At 36.5% G+C, this 21,851-nt stretch overlaps 1 protein-coding gene across 1 annotated transcript; it reads right to left on the bottom strand.

The window, feature by feature from the left end:
• Window positions 1-495: 495 nt before the first annotated feature.
• Window positions 496-21,527, bottom strand: LOC140861721 (rust resistance kinase Lr10-like). The gene is made up of 5 exons (XM_073264738.1): window positions 21,500-21,527; window positions 21,313-21,342; window positions 21,018-21,230; window positions 5,903-6,772; window positions 496-611 (listed from the first exon to the last, which is right to left on the bottom strand). Exons 1-5 carry the CDS (start codon window positions 21,525-21,527, stop codon window positions 496-498), a joined length of 1,257 nt encoding a protein of 418 aa, XP_073120839.1.
• Between the last annotated feature and the right edge of the window lie 324 nt (window positions 21,528-21,851).

The raw sequence follows: 21,851 nt of genomic DNA, 5'->3' as shown, positions 1-21,851 counted from the left end.
ATTTGTACGGCGAGTCTTTTGAGATCTTTTCGGATCATAAGAGTCTTAATTACTTATTTTCATAGTCTGAGTTGAATATGAGATAGAGAAGATGGCTAGATTTATTGAAGGACTTCGACTGTGAGATTAAGTATTACCCGAGGAAGTCGAATGCAGCTGCCGATGCTTTGAGTCGCAAGCTTTGTTCTTTATCTCTTTCGACCATCGGTGTGTCTCGTTTAATTAACTACTCTTGCAATTCTGGATTGTAGTTTGAATAAAAAAAGAGTCCTATCAGAGTTTGTGCTATCCAGGCCGAGCCAGAGTTGTTTGTGTCTATCAGAGAAGCACAGAAATCCGATGAGAGTATTCAGAATTCGATAGACAAAGTGAGATCTGGACACCAGTCTGAGTTTCAGTTCAGGGATGATGTTTTATTTGTGAATAATTGTATTGTCATGCCTGATATTTTTGAGATAAGACAGAGTATTCTGCGAGAGGTACATTGCAGTCGGTTCAGTGTTCATCCAGGAGGCCGGAAGATGTACAACGACCTGAAGAGTCAGTTTTGGTGGAAGAAGATGAAAAGTGATGTTGCGAGGTTTGTGAAACGTTGTTTGAACTGCCAGCAGGTGAAAGCCGAGAGAAAGAGGCCGGGAGGTCTTCTGCATAGTTTATCTATTCCAGAATGGAAGTGGGATCATATCTCGATGGATTTCGTCACGAAACTACCCCGATCTGTTCGAGGAGGTGATGCTATTTGGGTAGTGATTGATAGGTTGACGAAGTCTGCTTGTTTCATTCCGTATCGGATGACATACCATCACGATCAGATGGCAGAGTTGTATGTCAGAGAGATTGTCAGATTGCACGGTGTGCCGAGATCCATTGTTTCTGACCGAGATCCTCGATTTACTTCTCACTTCTGGCACAGCCTACAAGAGGCTCTTGGTACTAGGTTGCATCTGAGTACAGCTTATCATCCTCAGACGGACGGGCAGTCTGAGAGGACGATTCAGACTCTGGAGGATATGCTACGAGAAGTAGTGCTTGATTTTGGCACTAGTTGACAGGATTCGTTGCCTCTTGTGGAGTTTTTGTACAACAATAGCTTTCAGACGAGTATAGGGATGGCACCATTCGAAGCATTGTACGGAAGGAAGTGCAGATCTCCTCTGTACTGGGATGAGATGTCTGAGTCCCCAGACTTGGGACCAGATATGATTCGTGATATGGCTGAGTAGGTAAAGATTATTAGATTGAGAATGAAGACTGCTCTTTTTATTGAGTATTCGTTAAGTCAGGAACCTCTTTTATTGCTTGGATCAGGGAGACCGTGTATTCTTGAAGATTTTTCCGTTTAGAGGTACTGTTAGATTTGGGAAGAGAGGGAAGTTGTCACCGAGATTCATCGGTCCGTATGAAATTTTATAGAAGATAGGAGATCTAGCCTACAAATTAGCACTTCCTCCTTCTTTATCTGGAATTCACGACGTATTTCACGTCTCGATGTTGAGGAAATATCACCCCGATCCTTCACATTTTCTTCAGCCTGACGAAGCTGAACTTGATGAAACTCTGAGTTATTTCGAGAGACCGATTCAGATCCTTGACAGAAAGGAGAAACAACTCAGAACCAAATCGATTCCTTTGGTGAAAGTTCGGTGGAGTTGTCACAGGGTCGAGGAAGCGACTTGGGAGACAGAATCCGACATGAGACAGAGATTCCCTGATTTATTCATCTGATGTGAGTTCTTAATTCTGTTCTGAATTCTTAATTATCTTCTTATGAGTTGATATTGATGATTTCGAGGACGAAATCTTATTTAAGAGGGGGAGAATTGTAACGCCCCGTTTTTATCTTAATTGAACTTATTTGAGATATTCAGTGATTTCAAAATTAGAGAGCCGAACTTTTACTTATCAGAGACTATTTTGCAATTTTTGGATTTTTAGGGACTAAATTGTAAATTATGAGATTGTTATATTGTGTGAGTTGACTAAGTCTTCTCATTATCCTTCTCATCCCCTCCAAGACGCCATGCTCCATTGAAGGCGGTTCCAAAGCTTCCCAAGCTTTCAGATTTCAGACTGAGCTCAATCTGTCCGATAGAATCGATTTGTGACTTGATATCTACGATCACAGCTTCGAGTGCTCCGTTTGGATGTAAGTTTATCTTAATTCTGAGAGGTTTGAATTTTTGGATGTTGTTAGAATTAATTTATATTCGGAGAGGATGATTATTAGATAGCTGTGACAGTATATCTAAGACGGTTCGAAGATCTAAGGACGATCAGATTTGATATGAATTTTCTTATTATTTTCGAAAATCTGAATTTTGAGATGTGTTGGTTTTGTTTTGGATATGATGTTTGAGGATTGGAATGAGTATATTGAATTGATATCCCGCTGTCTGCATTTTCGGTTTGATCAGTTTATAGCCGTTATGCCGTCAGTTTGAAGTTTGAACGTCGTTTTGATGCTTTGAGTTTTACCGAGTTTGATATGAGTTTTGATGTCGATTTTGATCTCTGTGACTTCTTCAGATAGATTGAGTTGAAGTCCTTGAAGATTGTGAACCCGACAGTCTTGATCAGTGTAGAAGATTTGAGCCGATTGAAGTTTTTGGAACGACAAAGAAGAGGTATAAGACGACTTTGGAATGAAATAGGACGATTAACTCGAATCCGGAGTTGATTCGAGTGTCCTAGAAGAAATCACATATTGCATGTTTATATGCTTATTTGAATTATATGATTGAATTTATATTGAATGCATGAGATGACATATGCATTCATATTGAGCCGAAGATTATTTATTTTGAATTAGACGATCTAGGGATTGTAGTCGAGTGTCTTGGTAGGCGATTTACTACCTCGTCGATTAACTCACTATGATGCTCTAGAGTCTAGAGGATTAAAACATGCCACGTCCATCTCGAGAGAGGAGTCGGTGTGATCGTTGGATGTTTTAATCTCAGGATCCTAAACCGAAGAGAGAAAGAATAGAGGAATTCCATTTGATTATCTGAGTCTGATAATATAGAAGTTTTAAAGACATGCATATCATTTTAATTCAGTACTTGATTGTATTAATTGATTATATGGTGAATAGAATCATATCGTGACTTGATATGTTTATTTGATTGCATGTCAATCTCTTTTACTGGGAATATCAACTCTCACCGGATTATCCGGCTGTTGTCTTTATTTGTATGTGTACTTGGCAACAGGTGGGGCAGGATCAAGCCAGAGACATCATGGATAGGTGGATGAGAGAGTAGAAGTGAGGCCCTTGGTTTTAGGAGTTGAATTGAATTCAAACTCAATATGTATTTTGGTATTGTAAACCTAGAACTGAAGCATGTTCTATTAGTTTGGATGAATGTATAACTCTAGAACTACTTTGTATGGATTATGCATGTTGAATAAGTTTATGAATATTGTTGGTTTGTGTTTTGATTGAGTTGGGATTTAAAATTTTGAAAGAAAACCAGAATTATTTTTCTGGTATAGAGCATCTCGCTCGATCGGTTGAATTTTACCAATCGAGCGAGCACCCCTGTACCGAGGCAGAGAGTTGGGCATTTCTTGTCCGCTCGATCGGTAAGATTTTACCGATCGAGCGGAGGCCTTTTATTTTTTCGGCAGAGTCTTGGAAATTTTTGGCCGCTCGATCGGTAAGATTTTATCGATCAAGCGAGCACCCCTTTTTAATATTTTTTTTATTTCTTAATCCTTATTGTTTAATTGAGTTGATTAATTGGATTACGATTAATTAGATGATTAGAATCGAGGCCTCACAATATTCACTTTATTTGTACTTGGACTATAGACTCTTTTACTCCTAGATCAGTTGTGAGATGTACGCAAGTACTGACTAAGTTATCCAACTGAGTAAGCATATTTATATGTTACATTCATCTTCCATGATACATATATTTTATTTTTATTGATCATATGCTGCATGTGCATACATCACGTTGAGTCTCTATCTATTTTGATATAGTCATTTTAGTAAGGTCACCCAGCCCTATAGTTTCGGTATATGATCAGACACCGGGAGATACTGTGATGGCGAGGACTGATACTACATTGTCCAAGATACTTGTTATCCATGATCTTGACGAGTGTGTGAGCTACCCAAAGGATATGACCTCAAATGGTACTACTCACTCATGACGTCTAGTTTGAAAATGACGTTCCTTGTTAACTAGATATCCAGTACACGTCAAATGCATGTACATATAGGTTTGCATACTCATACATTACGTATTTAGCGAGTGTCGCTCACGTTCTTGTTGTTATCTCAAACACCCATTCGATGAGTCAGTTTGCATGGTACTTAGGATTTGGATCAGTGATCAGTCGGTGAACATGATTTGCATTATTTCACTATATTTATTTTCCAGTTGTATTTTTGTTTTAATATTTATTAGTTTTTCTTTGTTTAAACTAATTTGCTTTATTAAATTAATTGTATGCTTAAATTCTTATTAGTAAGTGATCCGAAACGGGTCGCTAAATACCATGGATCATGCTTGACGATAAAATTACACATTTATTTTGAGTTCGAATATCCAAAGATTTCCAAATTTCAGATATGTGATACGTGAACCGAGCAAACTTCGAATTATGACAGGAAGATTTAATTGGATTGAGTTTTTACACATAATGTGGCTCATACCAATTTATTTTAATATGTTTGAAAATGTAGATGAGTGAGATGACTTTGTTGGGTTCTTTATTAGATAGTACGTCCATGTAGAATTTAATTAACGGTTAATTATAATTCAGTCCCCAAACCTAAACAAAAATTAATAATCAGCCCCTGTCAGAAAAAAACTTTGTTTAAACTCCCTGGGCCCACATGTTTTGTTTCGGATAAAATTCGGTACTAAACATGAAAAATATGGTACAAATACATGATATTTGAGTATCAAATGTGTTAGATCTAGTATAAATATATGATTTTCTAGAACTAAAAAATATTGATATTAATAACACATTTATCTTATTTAGAGGAAAATCGGTACAAAACATTGAAAATATGGTACCCATATGTGATTTTTGAGTACCCAATGTGTTAGATCTGGTACAAATATATGATTTTTGAGTACTCAAACACATGTTGCAAGTTCACATTAATAAAGATGTTTAGATTTTATACTCAAAATTGTATTTTTGTACTCGATCTTGAACAATTAGTGCTCAAATATCTTGTATTTGTACCATATTTTCAATATTTTGTACTTAATTTTATCCGAGTAAAATAATGTGGGCCCAGGGAGTGCAAATAAATTTTTTCTGACAAGGGACTGATTCTTAATTTGCTTTTGGATTTAGGGACTAAACACCAATTCACCCTTTAATTAACTATGTGATCCCAACAAAATATTTCCAACACGATATCCTAACTTATTTACATCAGATGATTACTTTTTTTTACAGTATATATATATATGCACTGTAAAATATGATATATAACATAGTTAATTATTAAATCAATCCTATAACTCTTGAGAATATATATACATATGAACATGTAATAATAACTTAAATACATTGTATTTATGGCCAATTAACTTAGAAAAAAAAAAGGTCAAAAAGTGGGAATTTCCCACAACGTACTTTACCACATTTGTTTACCAGTCATAATATATTTATTTAAGAACGGATTTACTCTAATTTTGATATAGGTCCCGTTTGCATTTGATAGACATTTTTTAAAAAAAGCACTTTTTTAAGCTATAATTTTTGGCTTTTGAAAAAGCTCTAATTTTGAGCACTTTTTTAGTCAACCAAACACTTTATTAAATGAAAAGCACTTAAAAAAGTGTTTTTTTGGCCTAGCTTTTGAAACCAAACGGACCCATAATCTCCAACTGTGCCCGATTATGTCTTGCAGGTATTCTTGCAACATTCGAAGCTGCTGAAAAAGGATTGGGTGGCATGGCGAGACTCTGTCCATCTCCTTCCAACATTTGCACCAATGTTTTCATAGATGGACGATCTGTTGGATACCACTGAATACACCAGAGCCCGATCATTGTAAGCTTTCTTGCTATCTTACATTCGCCATCTTCGTCGTCCTGATGATCATCGATTTGAACCCCCCATGTCTCTTCTTCATTTAATCGATTATAAATCCATTCAGGAAAGTACACTTGACTCTTGTTCGCCGCCGATTGATCGACGTTCTTCCTCCCCCCAACCATTTCCAGCAACAGCATTCCAAAGCTATAAACATCCGACTTGAAAGACACTCTACCGAATGTCCTCGACAGCATCTCAGGCGCTATGTAGCCCATCGTCCCCCTAGCAACAGTCATAGAAACGGCACTCTGTTCCTTGGAACAGAGTTTAGCCAGACCAAAATCGCATATCTTGGGGTTGAATTTGTGGTCTAGCAAGATGTTGTTGGGCTTGATATCGAAATGAAGGATTTGGTGGTCACAACCTTGGTGAAGATATTCGATCCCTTTGGCTACTCCCAGAGCAATATCTTGGATCTTTTCCCGACTAAGCGAGCTTCTCTTAGGCCCATCGAAGAAGATGAACTTTTCGAGCGAATCATTGGAGAGGAATTCGTAAACAAGTGCTCTTCTGAATCCATCAGCACAGTAACCAAGTAGACGTACCACATTGACATGGTGGATTCTACCGATTGTGCTAACTTCATTCACAAACTCCTCGCCGTTCCCTTGGGAATTGTCGAGGACCTTTACTGCAACATGAATCTCACTAGACAGTTTTCCTTTGTAAACGGTCCTGTTAGGTATTTGCCAACCACCTCTTATGATCCGCCATCTTCATCGATCAATCTGTTCCTACAAAAACAACAAAGGAAAAGAGCAGAGAACAGAAACACAAAGAAACCAAGAAAACCCAGAAGCAATAACGTGAGCAATATCAAGATTCCGGGGCTCAGACGCTACTATCTCCTTTCACCAAGAACCACGACGAAGACCGCAAAAGCTTCCCCATTCCCAACCTCACGCCCACACCTCACGCTCAGCTCCTACATACAGTAGGAATCCCAACCAAGGCCGAACGAGAAAGAAGGAGCAGATAAGCACCAAGCAATAGGGAAAGATGAAGACACGAAGAATGAAGCACACAAGCTTCTATCACTATCTTCCCCACAATCTCACGGTATCTTCTCTCTTCGGCAGCCTCACATAGAGGCAGAAAGATGGGATGGAACGTTGTATAGAAAGGAGGCGCTCAGTTTCTTTAGGGCTGAGGAATAAAATATATAAGGGACAAGCAAATGGGCTATAGGGAAAATAAGAATATTAGTTGGGCCAAAGCCCAACAATCTCCACCTTTTGGCCCAACGTCGGTTCACTAGTTCGGAGAGTCACCTATAGCATCATCATCGCCCCACAACAAACCACAAAGTTAGTCCTTAAACCAAAACATGTAACAAATACAAAGTAAGCTACAAGCTACGACACAAAGTTCACAAATTTTCAGACAAAATCTGAAATTATCATAAGAACACACAATTCTCATGCAAGAATGGAATTTTCCAAAATAAATCATAATTTTTGCAACAACGTCAAGAAGGTACTGAAATCTAACATCAAAATATTTCATCTCCCAATCAAACTGAAGCAAAAACGCATGCATAATACTCATAATAGTAAACATTATGATGGGAGAAAATATTTCAGCTTGTTGTGGTTGCCTAACATTCCTTCTATCTCTATCTCTCGCTAATTGACAATCATTCAAATCACAAAGATCATTTTTGGCACATTTTCAGCAATGTCCTCATGCACATCAGCATTAACTTGATCATCAATAGCATTTTTAGACAGATTAGCATGCAATTCATCAACAACAGGCACATTCTGCATATTTTCAGAATTAAAACTTAAACCAGGTAAGTGCTCCACCTTGTTTGGAGCAGTGGCAGGTTTGAAAATAGGGGAATTAGGAGACTTAACTCTAGATTGCCTACCATGAACACGAAAAACAAATTCAGCATGGCAAACATATAAGTTTCTCCTTTTGGAGGCTTTGAAAATCACTAAACAACATTTCAAAATTTTCATCACTCCACTACCCCATTTACCCTGCAAACCCTCTTCTTCTAAAGAAGAACAAGACATCAAATTATGACATAAATCTAGCACATGTCTCACATTTTTCAAAGTCAATACATAACCAGAATCAAATTTCAGTTTTACATCTCCAACACCAACAATTTGACACAATTTCTGGTTAGCCATAGAAACAGACTCATGCACTACTTCTTTATAACTAGAAAACATGTTTTTAAATGGGGACATATGGAAAGTGCTAGCAGAATCTACAAGCCATTCATTTTCACACAAAGCACTTGAATGCACAGAATTCACAGAATTCACAGAAGGCACATCACATGTTTCAGTCACCATAAAAACATCACCAATGTTTTCACTAGAAGAAGCCATGTTAGCATGCTCATCATGCTGATTTTTCAAATCATGGTTATGGGTTTGCTTAGGCCAAGTACAATCTCGAATGAAATGACCTATTTCACCACAATTATAACATTTTCTATTATTAGACCTGGACTGGTATCTTGACTTACTCTTACCTCGATTTTCAACAAAAAAGTTGTTTGAAGATCTTTGAAAGCGATTTCTGAATCTTCCTCTCACATGCATAACCTCGCCAGAATTATTGTTACCCTTATTAGTGTTTAAATCTATCTCTTTACTTTTCAAACCATTCACAACAGTTTCTAATGAAATCTTATCTCTACCATACTTAATGGCAGATTTCACATCACTGTAAGAATCGGGAATAGCATTTAAAAGCACAATAGGGGGTGTAATCATCAATATGCTCATCTCCAGTTAGCTTAATATCTTGAACAAGTTTGGTAAACACATCCAGATTTTCATCTATATCTTTATTCAAATCAAGTTTGAACCGGAAAATTTTTTCAAGCAGAAACAATTTACTAGGCAGTGAAGTCTCGGTATAAAGTTCTTCTAATTTTTTCCAAAGTTCCTTAGCAGATTTTAGTTTACCAACTTTTCTTAACACAAAGTCTGACACGTTCAAGATAATAGAAGAATAAGCAAACTCATCTATTTCAGCTTTTTTCTCAGGAGTATCAGTGGCAGAATATGAAAGATTTATCGCTTTGAAAAACTTTTTGTTGAATCAAAATCCCTTTCATTTTCTGCTGCCATATTGAAAAATCTGTTTTACCATTAAAAGGTACGAGGTTATATCCAGTCAAAGACATTTTTTTTTCACACAAAAAAAATAAGGGCAAAACCACCAAATTTTCACACAGAAAAATAGTAAACCACACAAATCAGATTTTCACAAAGAAATCTGATACAGCAAGATCAGCAGGCAGTAAACACAACCAGCAGGCACAACGGAAGCAACTTAAACACAACAGAGAAAACACAACCAATGCAAGTAAGCATGCAAGTCCTAGGATTCTACCAGCACATAAACCCAGTACCTAAACCGCGGCCAGCGGCTACTAATGCGATAAGAAAAAGTTCAAGGTCAAGCCAATATACCAGCGTGAAACTCCCTTACTTAGAGTTTCAATTCCACGAACCAGAGCGACTGTGGAAAGTAGGCTGTCGTGGTGGTGCGGCTGCTGCTGAACCTGCAGAAAACCAAAAAACAAAGAAACACAAAGAAAGGCAGCTGGTGCGAGTCGGACAACAAACAGCGTCACGGCGAGCAGCAAGCGTGATGGTCAAACTCTGCACGACTGATGTCCTAGAGGCGGCAGCGGCTCGTCAAACTAGTGGCACGTCGAACAGCAAGCGACGAGCAGCGAGCAGGGGCAACGACGAGCAGAGGCGGGCGGCATCCAATGGCTCTGATACCACTGTTAGGTATTTTCCAACCACCTCTTATGATCCGCCATCTTCATCGATCAATCTGTTCCTACAAAAACAGCAAAGGAAAATATTAGAGAACAGAAACACAAAGAAACCAAGAAAAGACAGAAGCAATAACGTGAGCAATATCAAGATTTCGGGGCTCAGACGCTACTATCTCCTTTCACCAAGAACCACGATGAAGACCGCAAAAGCTTCCCCATTCTGATATGAATCTAGAAGGCGCTCAAAGATTCATATTGTTCCACGACTTGCTTCAAGATTTACATTCAAGAGTTGAAGGGTTTGGAATTCATGGCAATCAAGTTGGAGTACTTGAAGATCAATTTGGAGGATGTTACAATACTATTTAAGTCCAAAGTAGTTCAGAAAGTGGAGGAAATATCAAAGAAAACACAAAAATAAGTGTTATGGTCAGAGACATATGCGCGCCCGCGCCTCCCTAACGGGCGCCCGTGCCTCCCTGACGTGCGCCCGTGCCTGACGGACAGAACTTCATGCGCGCCCGCGCCTCCCTGACGTGCGCCCGCGCCTGACTGACAGAACTTCATGCGCGCCCGCGTTGGCTCACGCGCGCCCGCACCTTCGAATTTTACACAATGTTCGGCGTGTTGTGTGTGCGAGATTTTTTTGATATTTTGGCATTATTTTCTATATTTTGAGTCTTTTAATTATACTAGGAAACTTTCTAGATGATATCTTTGATATCTTTAGGCTATATTTTGCGTTATCTTTTATTTTTGATTGTAAACTATAAATACTTTTGTTTTATTTCATTAATAAGAATTCAGATTCAGTATATACAAAAATTATTGAAAATTCTCTCAAGAATTTTATTCAAAGCTTTGCTTTGTTCTTCAAATCAAACTTTCTCAGTTAATTACTTGGAAACGTTTGTCGATTGTTTCTCACTGAAGATTGTCAGATACAAGTTTATCTGAAGGTTTTCTTTGGTTTCAATTGTTGTGGTTTCTGTTGTTAATCGTACCGTCGATTAAAGGTGGAAATCCAAAATCCTATCAATTATACTTGTTTCAAAGATTGGGCAAAACTTTGAGTCTATTGTTTATTGGTTAGAGGGTGCGATTCAAATTGTAATCGTGTTTGCTAATCTTACACAACAAGATTCATATCATTTGGTATCAAAGCCACGGTTTTGAATCAAGTAAGTACCTATCTTTATCTATCTCTGTTCTTCGTGTTCTTCGTGTTCTTCGTTCTTCATCTAAGTCTCTCATCTCAAATTTCTATATCATTCTTTCAAAATTGTTATCCAAGTCCCGTGTCTTGTGCTACAAGTTATAAATTCAAAAAAAAAAGTGAAAAATCAAAAAAAAAAGTTAAAAAAAAAGAGATTTGAAATCGGTCAAAAAAAAAATAGAGACCGAAAAAGCTTAAAAAAAAAGGGAGAAGCAAAATAACTTGTGGCAAAGTCTTGTGTCTTGTGAGTATTTGGGTAAAAAAAAAATTTATTTCAATCTTCATAAGTCTCTTGACTTGTTTTTGTGCAATCTACGTGAGTCGATTGGCAAGTGTTTACAAGTTTTGAACTTTAGAGTTTGATATTTAAAATCACAAAGCATAAGCTATTCTTTATTTGAGTGAAAAAAAGAGTGTTTGAGCGATTTCTTTGGAGTGACTTGTGAGATTTTGGGTGAGGAATATTGTAATTACTAACCTTCTTCTTGCAGGTACGATGTCTTATAGAAATTATTTTGTTGGAGGAGATGATGAGTACATGGAGAGTAAAAGGAGATTTTATGGGTGTGGTAGTAATGGAAGTAATAAAAGTAAAATTCCATCGTTTCATGGAGATGAGGATCCGGAATTATATCTGAAGTGGGAGAAAAGGGTAGAGAGTGTATTAGATGATCGTGATATTTCTGAATCTAGGAAGGTAAAACTTGTCATAAAAGTGTTTACCGACTATGCTTGCACTTGGTGGGATAGGTTAGATGAGAATCGGGAGAGGCGTGGAATGAGTCCTATATCTACGTGGGATGAGTTGAAAAGGGTGTTGAGGAAACGCTTTGCTCCTAATCACTATGAGAGGAGAAGTGTATTTTCCAAACGTGAGCATCAAGGTACATCTAAAATTACAAATTATAGTACCTTTGATATTGCATGCTTATGGTGTCATAGAAAAGATAAGCATGATGTGAGCCAATGTTTTAATGAGGCTATAATGAAATTGGAGGATTCTCGTGTAGAGATTGAATCTAATGGTGTCGTAGAGGTTGAATCAAAAGTTGAAGTTGAGTCGATAATTGAGGATGAAACTTTATTGATTGATGATGTGAGTGTCAAAATTTGTGCGGTGGAAGGAGAGTGGGTTGATGAAAAACCTTCTATTGTACATGGTGTGGTTGATAGTGTTGGCAAATGTGAAGTAGTAGGTGAGTTTGTAGTTGTTGAAGATTCATCTTATATTTTTGTGGTAGATGAGAGTCCTATGGATGTTCATAGTGGGACTAGTAATTTGTTGTTGGATGAGTCTTGTAATCTTGCTATTCTATTGAGTCCAAAATAATTTCTTGAGGATCAATTGGAATTCGAAAATTTGAGTGATATGGCTAAAAAAATGAGTGATGAAAAAAGTAAGAGAGCCATTGAAAAGGAAAAAGAAAAAGAAGAGGCCGAAAAAATGAGTGTTCAAAAAAGTAAGATGGCCTTTGAGAGAAAAAAAAGAGAGGAAAAAAAAGAGAGGAAAGAGACCAATAAACAAAGAAAATATTATGGTCCGAAATTGTGAGGATGAAAATTTTGTGCAATTGAATAATATCCTTAAAGTACTTATGTATAAAGAGGTTTTATCTCATTGTGATAATATAGCCGGTTCAATCCCAAGCATCGTTTGTTCTTCTTTGCAGGATTTTGGAGATGTGTTGTTGAAGAAGCAAAGAAGATACAAAACTAAAAGGCTTAACATGTTGGATCCATGTCAAGGTGAGATTGAATGTTTGAAAGTTGTTCCCTTTGAGAGGTACGATATAAATGCAATTCGAAGGCACAATTTCAATTCAAACTTCCAAATGTATGAACTTAATTCTATGTTGCATGAATTTAATTACTTTGTTGAAGGATTTGAGAAAATGTTAGCTATGAATTATGCTTTGATTTCAAATCTTGATATTAATTCTCTTAAGTTTGTGCATACTAAAAGATTTGATGAGTTAGTTTGTGTCGATGTGAGTCAATTGTGCATGAGTAGCATATGTGGTAAGTCCTATTTTCTTGATTGGTTAGTGATGACTTTTGGGCTAAATAATGTGCGTAGTACTTTCATGAGATTGATGGCATATATTTTGCATGCATCTAGAGGTAAATTTATTTTGTTATACTTTGATTATATCTTAGTATATATCAAAATTTTGAATGGGCGTGTCGAATATTTTATACTTGTGGTGTCGACACAAAGAGATGAGAGTTTGTGTGAAAGTTTGAATGATAATGTGTTGTGTACAAGAAAATTTGCTTTACTTGTGGATGGTGAGAATTTTCAAGAACTCAGGGTTGTTGGTAAAGAGTTGATTAAGTACCAACGAGGTAAGGAAAATGTGGTAGTTACTACACTATCACAAAGGTACGAGTTCTTATCTCTTTTGGTTACATGGTTCTTATGGTTTGAAAAATACTTGTGCAATGTTCATGATAAATTTTATGTGAGAAAGAAAGTATTTGTTTAAAGAAAATAAGTTTTTTTTTTTTTTTTTATATATTCTTCATTGCATGCTTTGTTTGACGAAAGGATATGTGCTTTCAGTTTGAAGTGTAATTTTGAGAAATCCAAATTAAAGAGTATGTTGGATGAATATTTGTTATGGTTACACATGAAAAGATATTTTGAGTGGAGTTGTAAGCGGCATATTGCATGTGCATTAATTCTTATTCCTAGAGCACAATGGTTGTATTTATCTATAAATTTTGTGTTGGGGTTAACTAGGTCTAAGAAGGAGAGGAATTTGCTCTATGTTTTGCTTAATGGCATTTTAATCATGTTTATACGTGCTAGTGGTTATAAGGTGTTTAGTTTGAGTATGAGAAATTTCGTGTGTCTTGATATAGTTTTGAGTGTGCAAAGTACATTGTTGCTTGTGAAAAATATTTTTAAATTTTCTAATCTTTGCTTGGTTTTTGTAGATAAAGGGCCAGATTTGAGGACAAATATTTTTGAAGAAGGGGAGTCTGATATGAATCTAGAAGGTGCTAAAAGATTCATATTGTTCCAAGACTTGTTTCAAGATTTACATTCGAGAGTTGAAGGGTTTGGAATTCATGGCAATCAAGTTGGAGTACTTGAAGATCAATTTGGAGGATGTTACAATACTATTGAAGTCGAAAGTAGTTCAAAAAGTGGAGGAAATATAAAAGAAAACACAAAAATAAGTGTTATGGTCAGAGACGTATGCGCGCCTGCGCCTCCCTGACGTGCGCCCGCGCCTGACGGACAGAACTTCATGCGCGCCCACGCCTCCCTGACGTGCGCCCGCGCCTGACGGACAGAACTTCATGCGCGCCCGCGCCTTCAAATTTTACACATAGTTTGGCGTGTTGTGTGTGTGCGAGATTTTTTTGATATTTTGGCATTATTTTCTATATTTTGATTCTTTTAATTATACTAGAAAACTTTCTAGATGATATCTTTGATATCTTTAGGCTATATTTTGCGTTATCTTTTATTTTTGATTGTAAACTATAAATACTTTTGTTTTATTTCATTAATAAGAATTCAGATTCAGTATATACAAAAATTATTGAAAATTCTCTCAAAAATTTTATTCAAAGCTTTGCTTTGTTCTTCAAATCAAACTTTCTCAGTTAATTACTTGGAAACATTTGTCGATTGTTTCTCACTGAAGATTGTCAGATACAAGTTTATCTAAAGGTTTTCTTTGGTTTTAATTGTTGTGGTTTCTGTTGTTAATCGTACCGTCGATTAAAGGTGGAAATCCAAAACCCTATCAATTTTACTTGTTTCAAAGATTGGGCAAAACTTTGAGTCTTTTGTTTATTGGTTAGAGGGTGCGATTCAAATTATAATCGTGTTTGATAATCTTACACAACAAGATTCATATCATTTGGTATCAAAGCTAAGGTTTTGAATCAAGTAAGTACCTATCTTTATCTATCTCTGTTCTTCGTGTTCTTCGTTCTTCATCTAAGTCTCTCATCTTAAATTTCTGTGTCATTCTTTTAAACTTGTTATCTAAGTCTCGTGTCTTGTGCTATAAGTTATAAATTCAAAAAAAAAAAGTGAAAAATCGAAAAAAAAAGTTCAAAAAAAAAAGAGATTTGAAATCGGTCAAAAAAAAAAGGGTAGAGACCGAAAAAGCTTTTAAAAAAAGGGAGAAGCAAAATAACTTGTGGCAAAGTCTTGTGTCTTATGAGTATTTGGGTAAAAAAAAAATTATTTCAATCTTCATAAGTCTCTTGACTTGTTTTTGTGCAATCTACGTGAGTCGATTGGCAAGTGTTTACAAGTTTTGAACTTTAGAGTTTGATATTTAAAACCACAAAGCATAAGCTATTCTTTATTTGAGTGAAAAAAAAGAGTGTTTGAGCGATTTCTTTGGAATGACTTGTGAGATTTTGGGTGAGGAATATTGTAATTACTAACCTTCTTCTTGCAGGTACGATGTCCTATAGAAATTATTTTGTTGGAGGAGATGATGAGTACATGGAGAGTAAAAGGAGATTTTATGGGTGTGGTAGTAATGGAAGTAATAAAAGTAAAATTCCATCGTTCCATGGAGATGAGGATCCGAAATTGTATCTGAAGTAGGAGAAAAGGGTAGAGAGTGTATTAGATGATCGTGATATTTCTGAATCTAGGAAGGTAAAACTTGTCATAAAAGTGTTTACCGACTATGCTTGCACTTGGTGGGATAGGTTAGATGAGAATCGGGAGAGGCGTGGAATGAGTCCTATATCTACGTGGGATGAGTTGAAAAGGGTGTTGAGGAAACGCTTTGCTCCTAATCACTATGAGAGGAGAAGTGTTGTTTCCAAACGTGAGCATCAAGGTACATCTAAAATTACAAATTCTAGTACCTTTGATATTGCATGCTTATGGTGTCATAGAAAAGATAAGAATGACGTGAGCCAATGTTTTAATGAGGCTATAATGAAATTGGAGGATTCTCGTGTAGAGATTGAATCTAATGGTGTCGTAGAGGTTGAATCAAAAGTTGAAGTTGAGTCGATAATTGAGGATGAAACTTTATTGATTGATGATGTGAGTGTCAAAATTTGTGCGGTGGAAGGAGAGTGGATTGATGAAAAACCTTCTATTGTACATGGTGTGGTTGATAGTGTTGGCAAATGTGAAGTAGTAGGTGAGTTTGTAGTTGTTAAAAAGTCATCTAATATTTTTGTTGTAGATGAGAGTCCTATGGATGTTCATAGGGGGACTAGTAATTTGTTGTTGGATGAGTCTTGTAATCTTGCTATTCTATTGAGTCCAAAAGAATTTCTTGAGGATCAATTGGAATTTGAAAATTTGAGTGATATGGCTAAAAAAATGAGTGATGAAAAAAGTAAGATAGCCATTGAAAAGGAAAAAGAAAAGAAGAGGCCGAAAAAATGAGTGTTCAAAAAAGTGAGATGGCCTTTGAGAGAAAAAAAAAAAGGAAAAAAAAGAGAGGAAAGAGACCAATAAACAAAGAAAATATTATGGTCCGAAATTATGAGGATGAAAATTTTGTGCAATTGAATAAGATCCTTAAAGTACTTATGTACAAAGAGGTTTTATCTCATTGTGATAATATAGCCGGTTCAATCCCGAGCATCGTTTGTTCTTCTTTGCAGGATTTTGAAGATGTGTTGTTGAAGAATTAAAGGAGATACAAAACTAAAAGGCTTAACATATTGGATCCATGTCAAGGTGAGATTGAATGTTTAAAAGTTGTTCCCTTTGAGAGATACGATGTAGATACAATTCGAAGGTACAATTTCAATTCAAACTTCCAAAGGTATGAACTTAATTCTATGTTGCATGAATTTACTTACTTTGTTGAAGGATTTGAGTAAATGTTAGCTATGAATTATGCTTTGATTTCAAATCTTGATATTAATTCTCTTAAGTTTGTGCATACTAAAAGATTTGATGAGTTAGTTTGTGTCGATGTGAGTCAATTGTGCATGAGTAGCATATGTGGTAAGTCCTATTTTCTTGATTGGTTAGTGATGACTTTTGGGCTAAATAATGTGCGTAGTACTTTCATGAGATTGATGGCATATATTTTGCATGCATCTAGAGGTAAATTTATTTTGTTATACTTTGATTATATCTTAGTATATATCAAAATTTTGAATGGGCGTGTCGAATATTTTATACTTGTGGTGTCGACACAAAGAGATGAGAGTTTGTGTGAAAGTTTGAATGATAATGTGTTGTGTACAAGAAAATTTGCCTTACTTGTGGATGGTGAGAATTTTCAAGAACTCAGGGTTGTTGGTGAAGAGTTGATTAAGTACCAACGAGGTAAGAAAAATGTGGTAGTTACTACACTATCACAAAGGTATGAGTTCTTATCTCTTTTGGTTACATGGTTCTTATGGTTTGAAAAATACTTGTGCAATGTTCATGATAAATTTTATGTGAGAAAGTATTTGTTTAAAGAAAATAAGTTTTTCTTTATATATTCTTCATTGCATGCTTTGTTTGACGAAAGGATATGTGCTTTCAGTTTGAAGTATAATTTTGAGAAATCCAAATTAAAGAGTATGTTGGATGAATATTTGTTATGGTTACACATGAAAAGATATGTTGAGTGGAGTTGTAAGCGGCATATTGCATGTGCATTAATTCTTATTCCTAGAGCACAATGGTTGTATTTATCTATGAATTTTGTGTTGGGGTTAACTAGATCTAAGAAGGAGAGGAATTTGCTCTATGTTTTGCTTAATGACATTTTAATCATGTTTATACGTGCTAGTGGTTATAAGGTGTTTAGTTTGAGTATGAAAAACTTCGTGTGTCTTGATATAGTTTTGAGTATGCAAAGTACATTGTTGCTTGTGAAAAATATTTTTAAATTTTCTAATCTTTGCTTGGTTTTTGTAGATAAAGGGCAAGATTTGAGGACAAATCTTTTTGAAGAAGGGGAGTCTGATATGAATCTAGAAGGCGCTCAAAGATTCATATTGTTCCAAGACTTTCTTCAAGATTTACATTCGAGAGTTGAAGGGTTTGGAATTCATGGCAATCAAGTTGGAGTACTTGAAGATCAATTTGGAGGATGTTACAATACTATTGAAGTCCAAAGTAGTTCAGAAAGTGGAGGAAATATCAAAGAAAACACAAAAATAAGTGTTATGGTCAGAGACGTATGCGCGCCCGTGCCTCCCTGACGTGCGCCCGCGCCTGACGGACAGAACTTCACGCGCACCAGCGCCGGCTCACGCGCGCCTGCGCCTTCGAATTTTACACACAGTTCGGCGTGTTGTGTGTGCGCGAGATTTTTTTGATATTTTGCCATTATTTTCTATATTTTGAGTCTTTTAATTATACTAGGAAACTTTCTAGATGATATCTTTGATATCTTTAGGCTATATTTTGCGTTATCTTTTATTTTTGATTGTAAACTATAAATATTTTTGTTTTATTTCATTAATAAGAATTAAGATTCAGCATATACAAAAATTATTGAAAATTCTCTCAAGAATTTTATTAAAAGCTTTGCTTTGTTCTTCAAATCAAACTTTCTCAGTTAATTACTTGGAAACGTTTGTCGATTGTTTCTTACTGAAGATTGTCAGATACAAGTTTATCTGAAGGTTTTCTTTGGTTTTAATTGTTGTGGTTTCTGTTGTTAATCGTACCGTCGATTAAAGGTGGAAATCCAAAACCCTATCAATTTTACTTGTTTCAAAGATTGGGAAAAACTTTGAGTCTTTTGTTTATTGGTTAGAGGGTGTGATTCAAATTGTAATCGTGTTTGCTAATCTTACACAACAAGATTCATATCATATTCCCAACCTCACGCCCACACCTCATGCCTACGCCTCACGCTCAGCTCCTACATACAGTAGGAATCCCAACCAAGGCCGAACGAGAAAGAAGGAGCAGATAAGCACCAAGCTGTTGTAGAACGCGGCGATCAGATCAATTAGGATTGATACCTGGTGCAGCGGAAGTTTAAAATTTTTGTATGAAACGATTCCATAATAGGTATCAACCTTACGATTAAATTGTGTGCGTAAAAATTAAATAACAATTATAAAATTTTTACCTTTAATCTCGAATCGAGATTTTGGACACCAATAGATTTCTCTGCTCTTGTTGTATATCCCTGGAACTGATGGACGAACTGTTCTTCAATCAGGTCCACGAACGGATATTCAATCCCTCTGATAGATTGCACTAGAAAATCTATCAGAAGTTTCTACGAAGAGATTAACGAATTTGATCCGTTAAACCAGACTGTAATTCAAAATCACAGGCTGGATTTTTCTCAAGCAGAGGGAGAGGGGGCGGCGGCCACAATCAATAAAATTAGGGTTTTCGAAAATTATTTTATGACCTGTTGTATCTAATTTCTGTACTGCAATAACTTATTTATAATGTAGGCCACTAACAGCTTAGGGCCCATTAGTCATAAGTTCAAGCCCGACAAGCAAAGCCCGCATGTTCAGAAATTAATATAAAATTCATCGTGACTCCGATTGATAAACCGATTTCACCAATGTGCACAGAAACCATTTCTGCACCTTTTAAAGTCAAGATAAATTTTTCTGAATCCGAATTCAGTGATTTCCAAAAATGGCCATCTCTATGTCATTTTAGGAAATCTTACTCCTCTACTCTTAAATAAGAAGTCCAACTTCTTCGTTCATTAAATTTAACTCTTTAAATTTAACTATCTCAACGGGGATTAAAAATCCATTACACTGTGTGACCCTCAATGGTTCAGGGATACAGCTAGCCGTGGGCTCACAACTCCTTGTGACTCGGAACAACAATTTCCGACTTGCCCATCGAATCATGGTATGAGCGCCTAGCAACATCGCCCCATGATTCCCTAGGTATCACTGATAGTGCCTACAAGAACCAATAGATTTTGGTTAGCATACAGTACGGTCCCTTCATCCAAATATCCCGATCGAATCAACAACCATTGGTATATCGAGAGTCACTCGAGATTCGATAACTATGCAATGCATCTTAAAGATCAAATAGTGACATCGCATGTGCTACTAAGAAACCATTTCTTAAATCACATCATGTACTCTGGCCAGAGATTCGTCACACTAATATCTCCTCAGATCGCATAGGATATCCACACTCGCAAGTATGTGGTGAATCCTTGACAACAAAGCATCGACTCCTATATGTGTTGTAACTGTACCCAATCCCGACACCTGATGACTCCAATAGAGTCGGTAAACGAGTCAAAGCACAGTACTAGCATATAGAGTCTCAATGATGTTTCAAGTAGTAAGGACTAATGGTGTACAACCAAAACCGCGGACTATATCCACTCGATAAGTGATAACCACTTGGAAAGTCCGGATAGGGTAGTTCGATCATTCATCATATGAATATCCATTTGCATGCTTCGAACATCTCTATGTTCCTTACCAATGAAACGTGGTACTCCGCATCGCAAATGCTAGTCTCAAACTCGAGCGATCCTTATCCTTATTATCGAACGGCTCAATCGACTAGGAACAGTTTAGAATATACAGTGACTATAAGATGTGTTTCATGATAGACATCCCCATGTTCTACCACATCTTACATACACTATAGTATATTCAAGGTCTTTATCAAAACAACAATAGTATATCACAATATAACAATATGAAGAAAGATAAAGTCATTGCCATTAATAAATGTGTAAATTATATTAAACAAAAGATTGTTTATACAAAGAGTCATCAAAGCCCTTAGCCACAAGTTGGCTCACCGGGCACCCACTCTTTCACAAGCAATAGGGAAAGATGAAGACACGAAGAATGAAGCACACAAGCTTCTATCACTATCTTCCCCACAATCTCACGGTATCTTCTCTCTTCGGCAGCCTCACATAGAGGCAGAAAGATGGGATGGAACGCTGTACAGAAAGGAGGCGCTCAGTTTCTTTAGGGCTGAGGAATAAAATATATAAGGGCCAAGAAAATGGGCTGGGGAAAATAAGAATATTAGTTGGGCCAAAGCCCAACAGGTCCCATAACCACCTTCTCCCAATTTTTCACTAAACTCATTTGTGATCCTCCGCACATTAGAGTAAGAGAATCTCGTCGGCTTAAGAGCCTTGTAATCTTCCAAAAAACTTTCGATCTTCATCTGGAGCTCTTTATTCGCTGTAATCGAGCCATAAAGACGGTAGAGATATGCCAGTGTGACCACAAAGAGAATAGAACCCAAGATTCCACCTGCAGAAATTAACATCAGTAGATATTTCAAATCCAGTACAACATATAATCAATATCGGAAATAAAGATTTGGTTCGTTCACCTGAAATCCATAATCTCTTAGATAAGTTGCCTGTTGCAAGCAAGCACAAGTGAAAATGGATGACTAATTTAAGGTATAAATAATTAATCCAGTACGACATCACACACAATATCGAAATAATTGATAAATAATCTACTATAATCTAAATAAGCCAGTTTGAATTATGAATTTCCTTGTATACCCTTACCTATCAGGTTTAAACTTGGTTTCTCCATGTCCTCGGTTGTGATTTCATGCTTTGTACCATGTAATTAATATATGGGCTCAGCGCCTCAACCGCTCATTTATTTGCTTCGGCCGTTTCTTCCCTTCTCATTTGTGCATTCCATTACCATGGTAATAATGGCTGCTTAGTTAACTCATACACGTTGTGGTACAATCTCCATATCGCTTGATTTTTTTTCCCTCAGACCTTTTATTATCTGTTGCCTCAGTTTTCCTCCTTCTGCCTCCCATGACGTGGGGTAGAGGTAGAGTAGACGGCCGGCTGCCATCTCGGACTTTCCCTCATGGCATGTGTTTTGCTCTTTTTTTTTTCT

Source organism: Henckelia pumila, chromosome 4 (genome assembly GCF_033568475.1).
Source record: "Henckelia pumila isolate YLH828 chromosome 4, ASM3356847v2, whole genome shotgun sequence".
NCBI classification, from domain to species: domain Eukaryota; kingdom Viridiplantae; phylum Streptophyta; class Magnoliopsida; order Lamiales; family Gesneriaceae; genus Henckelia; species Henckelia pumila.
The sequence above is the reverse complement of the archived record's forward strand: the minus strand, read 5'-3'. Positions and strand labels throughout refer to the sequence as shown.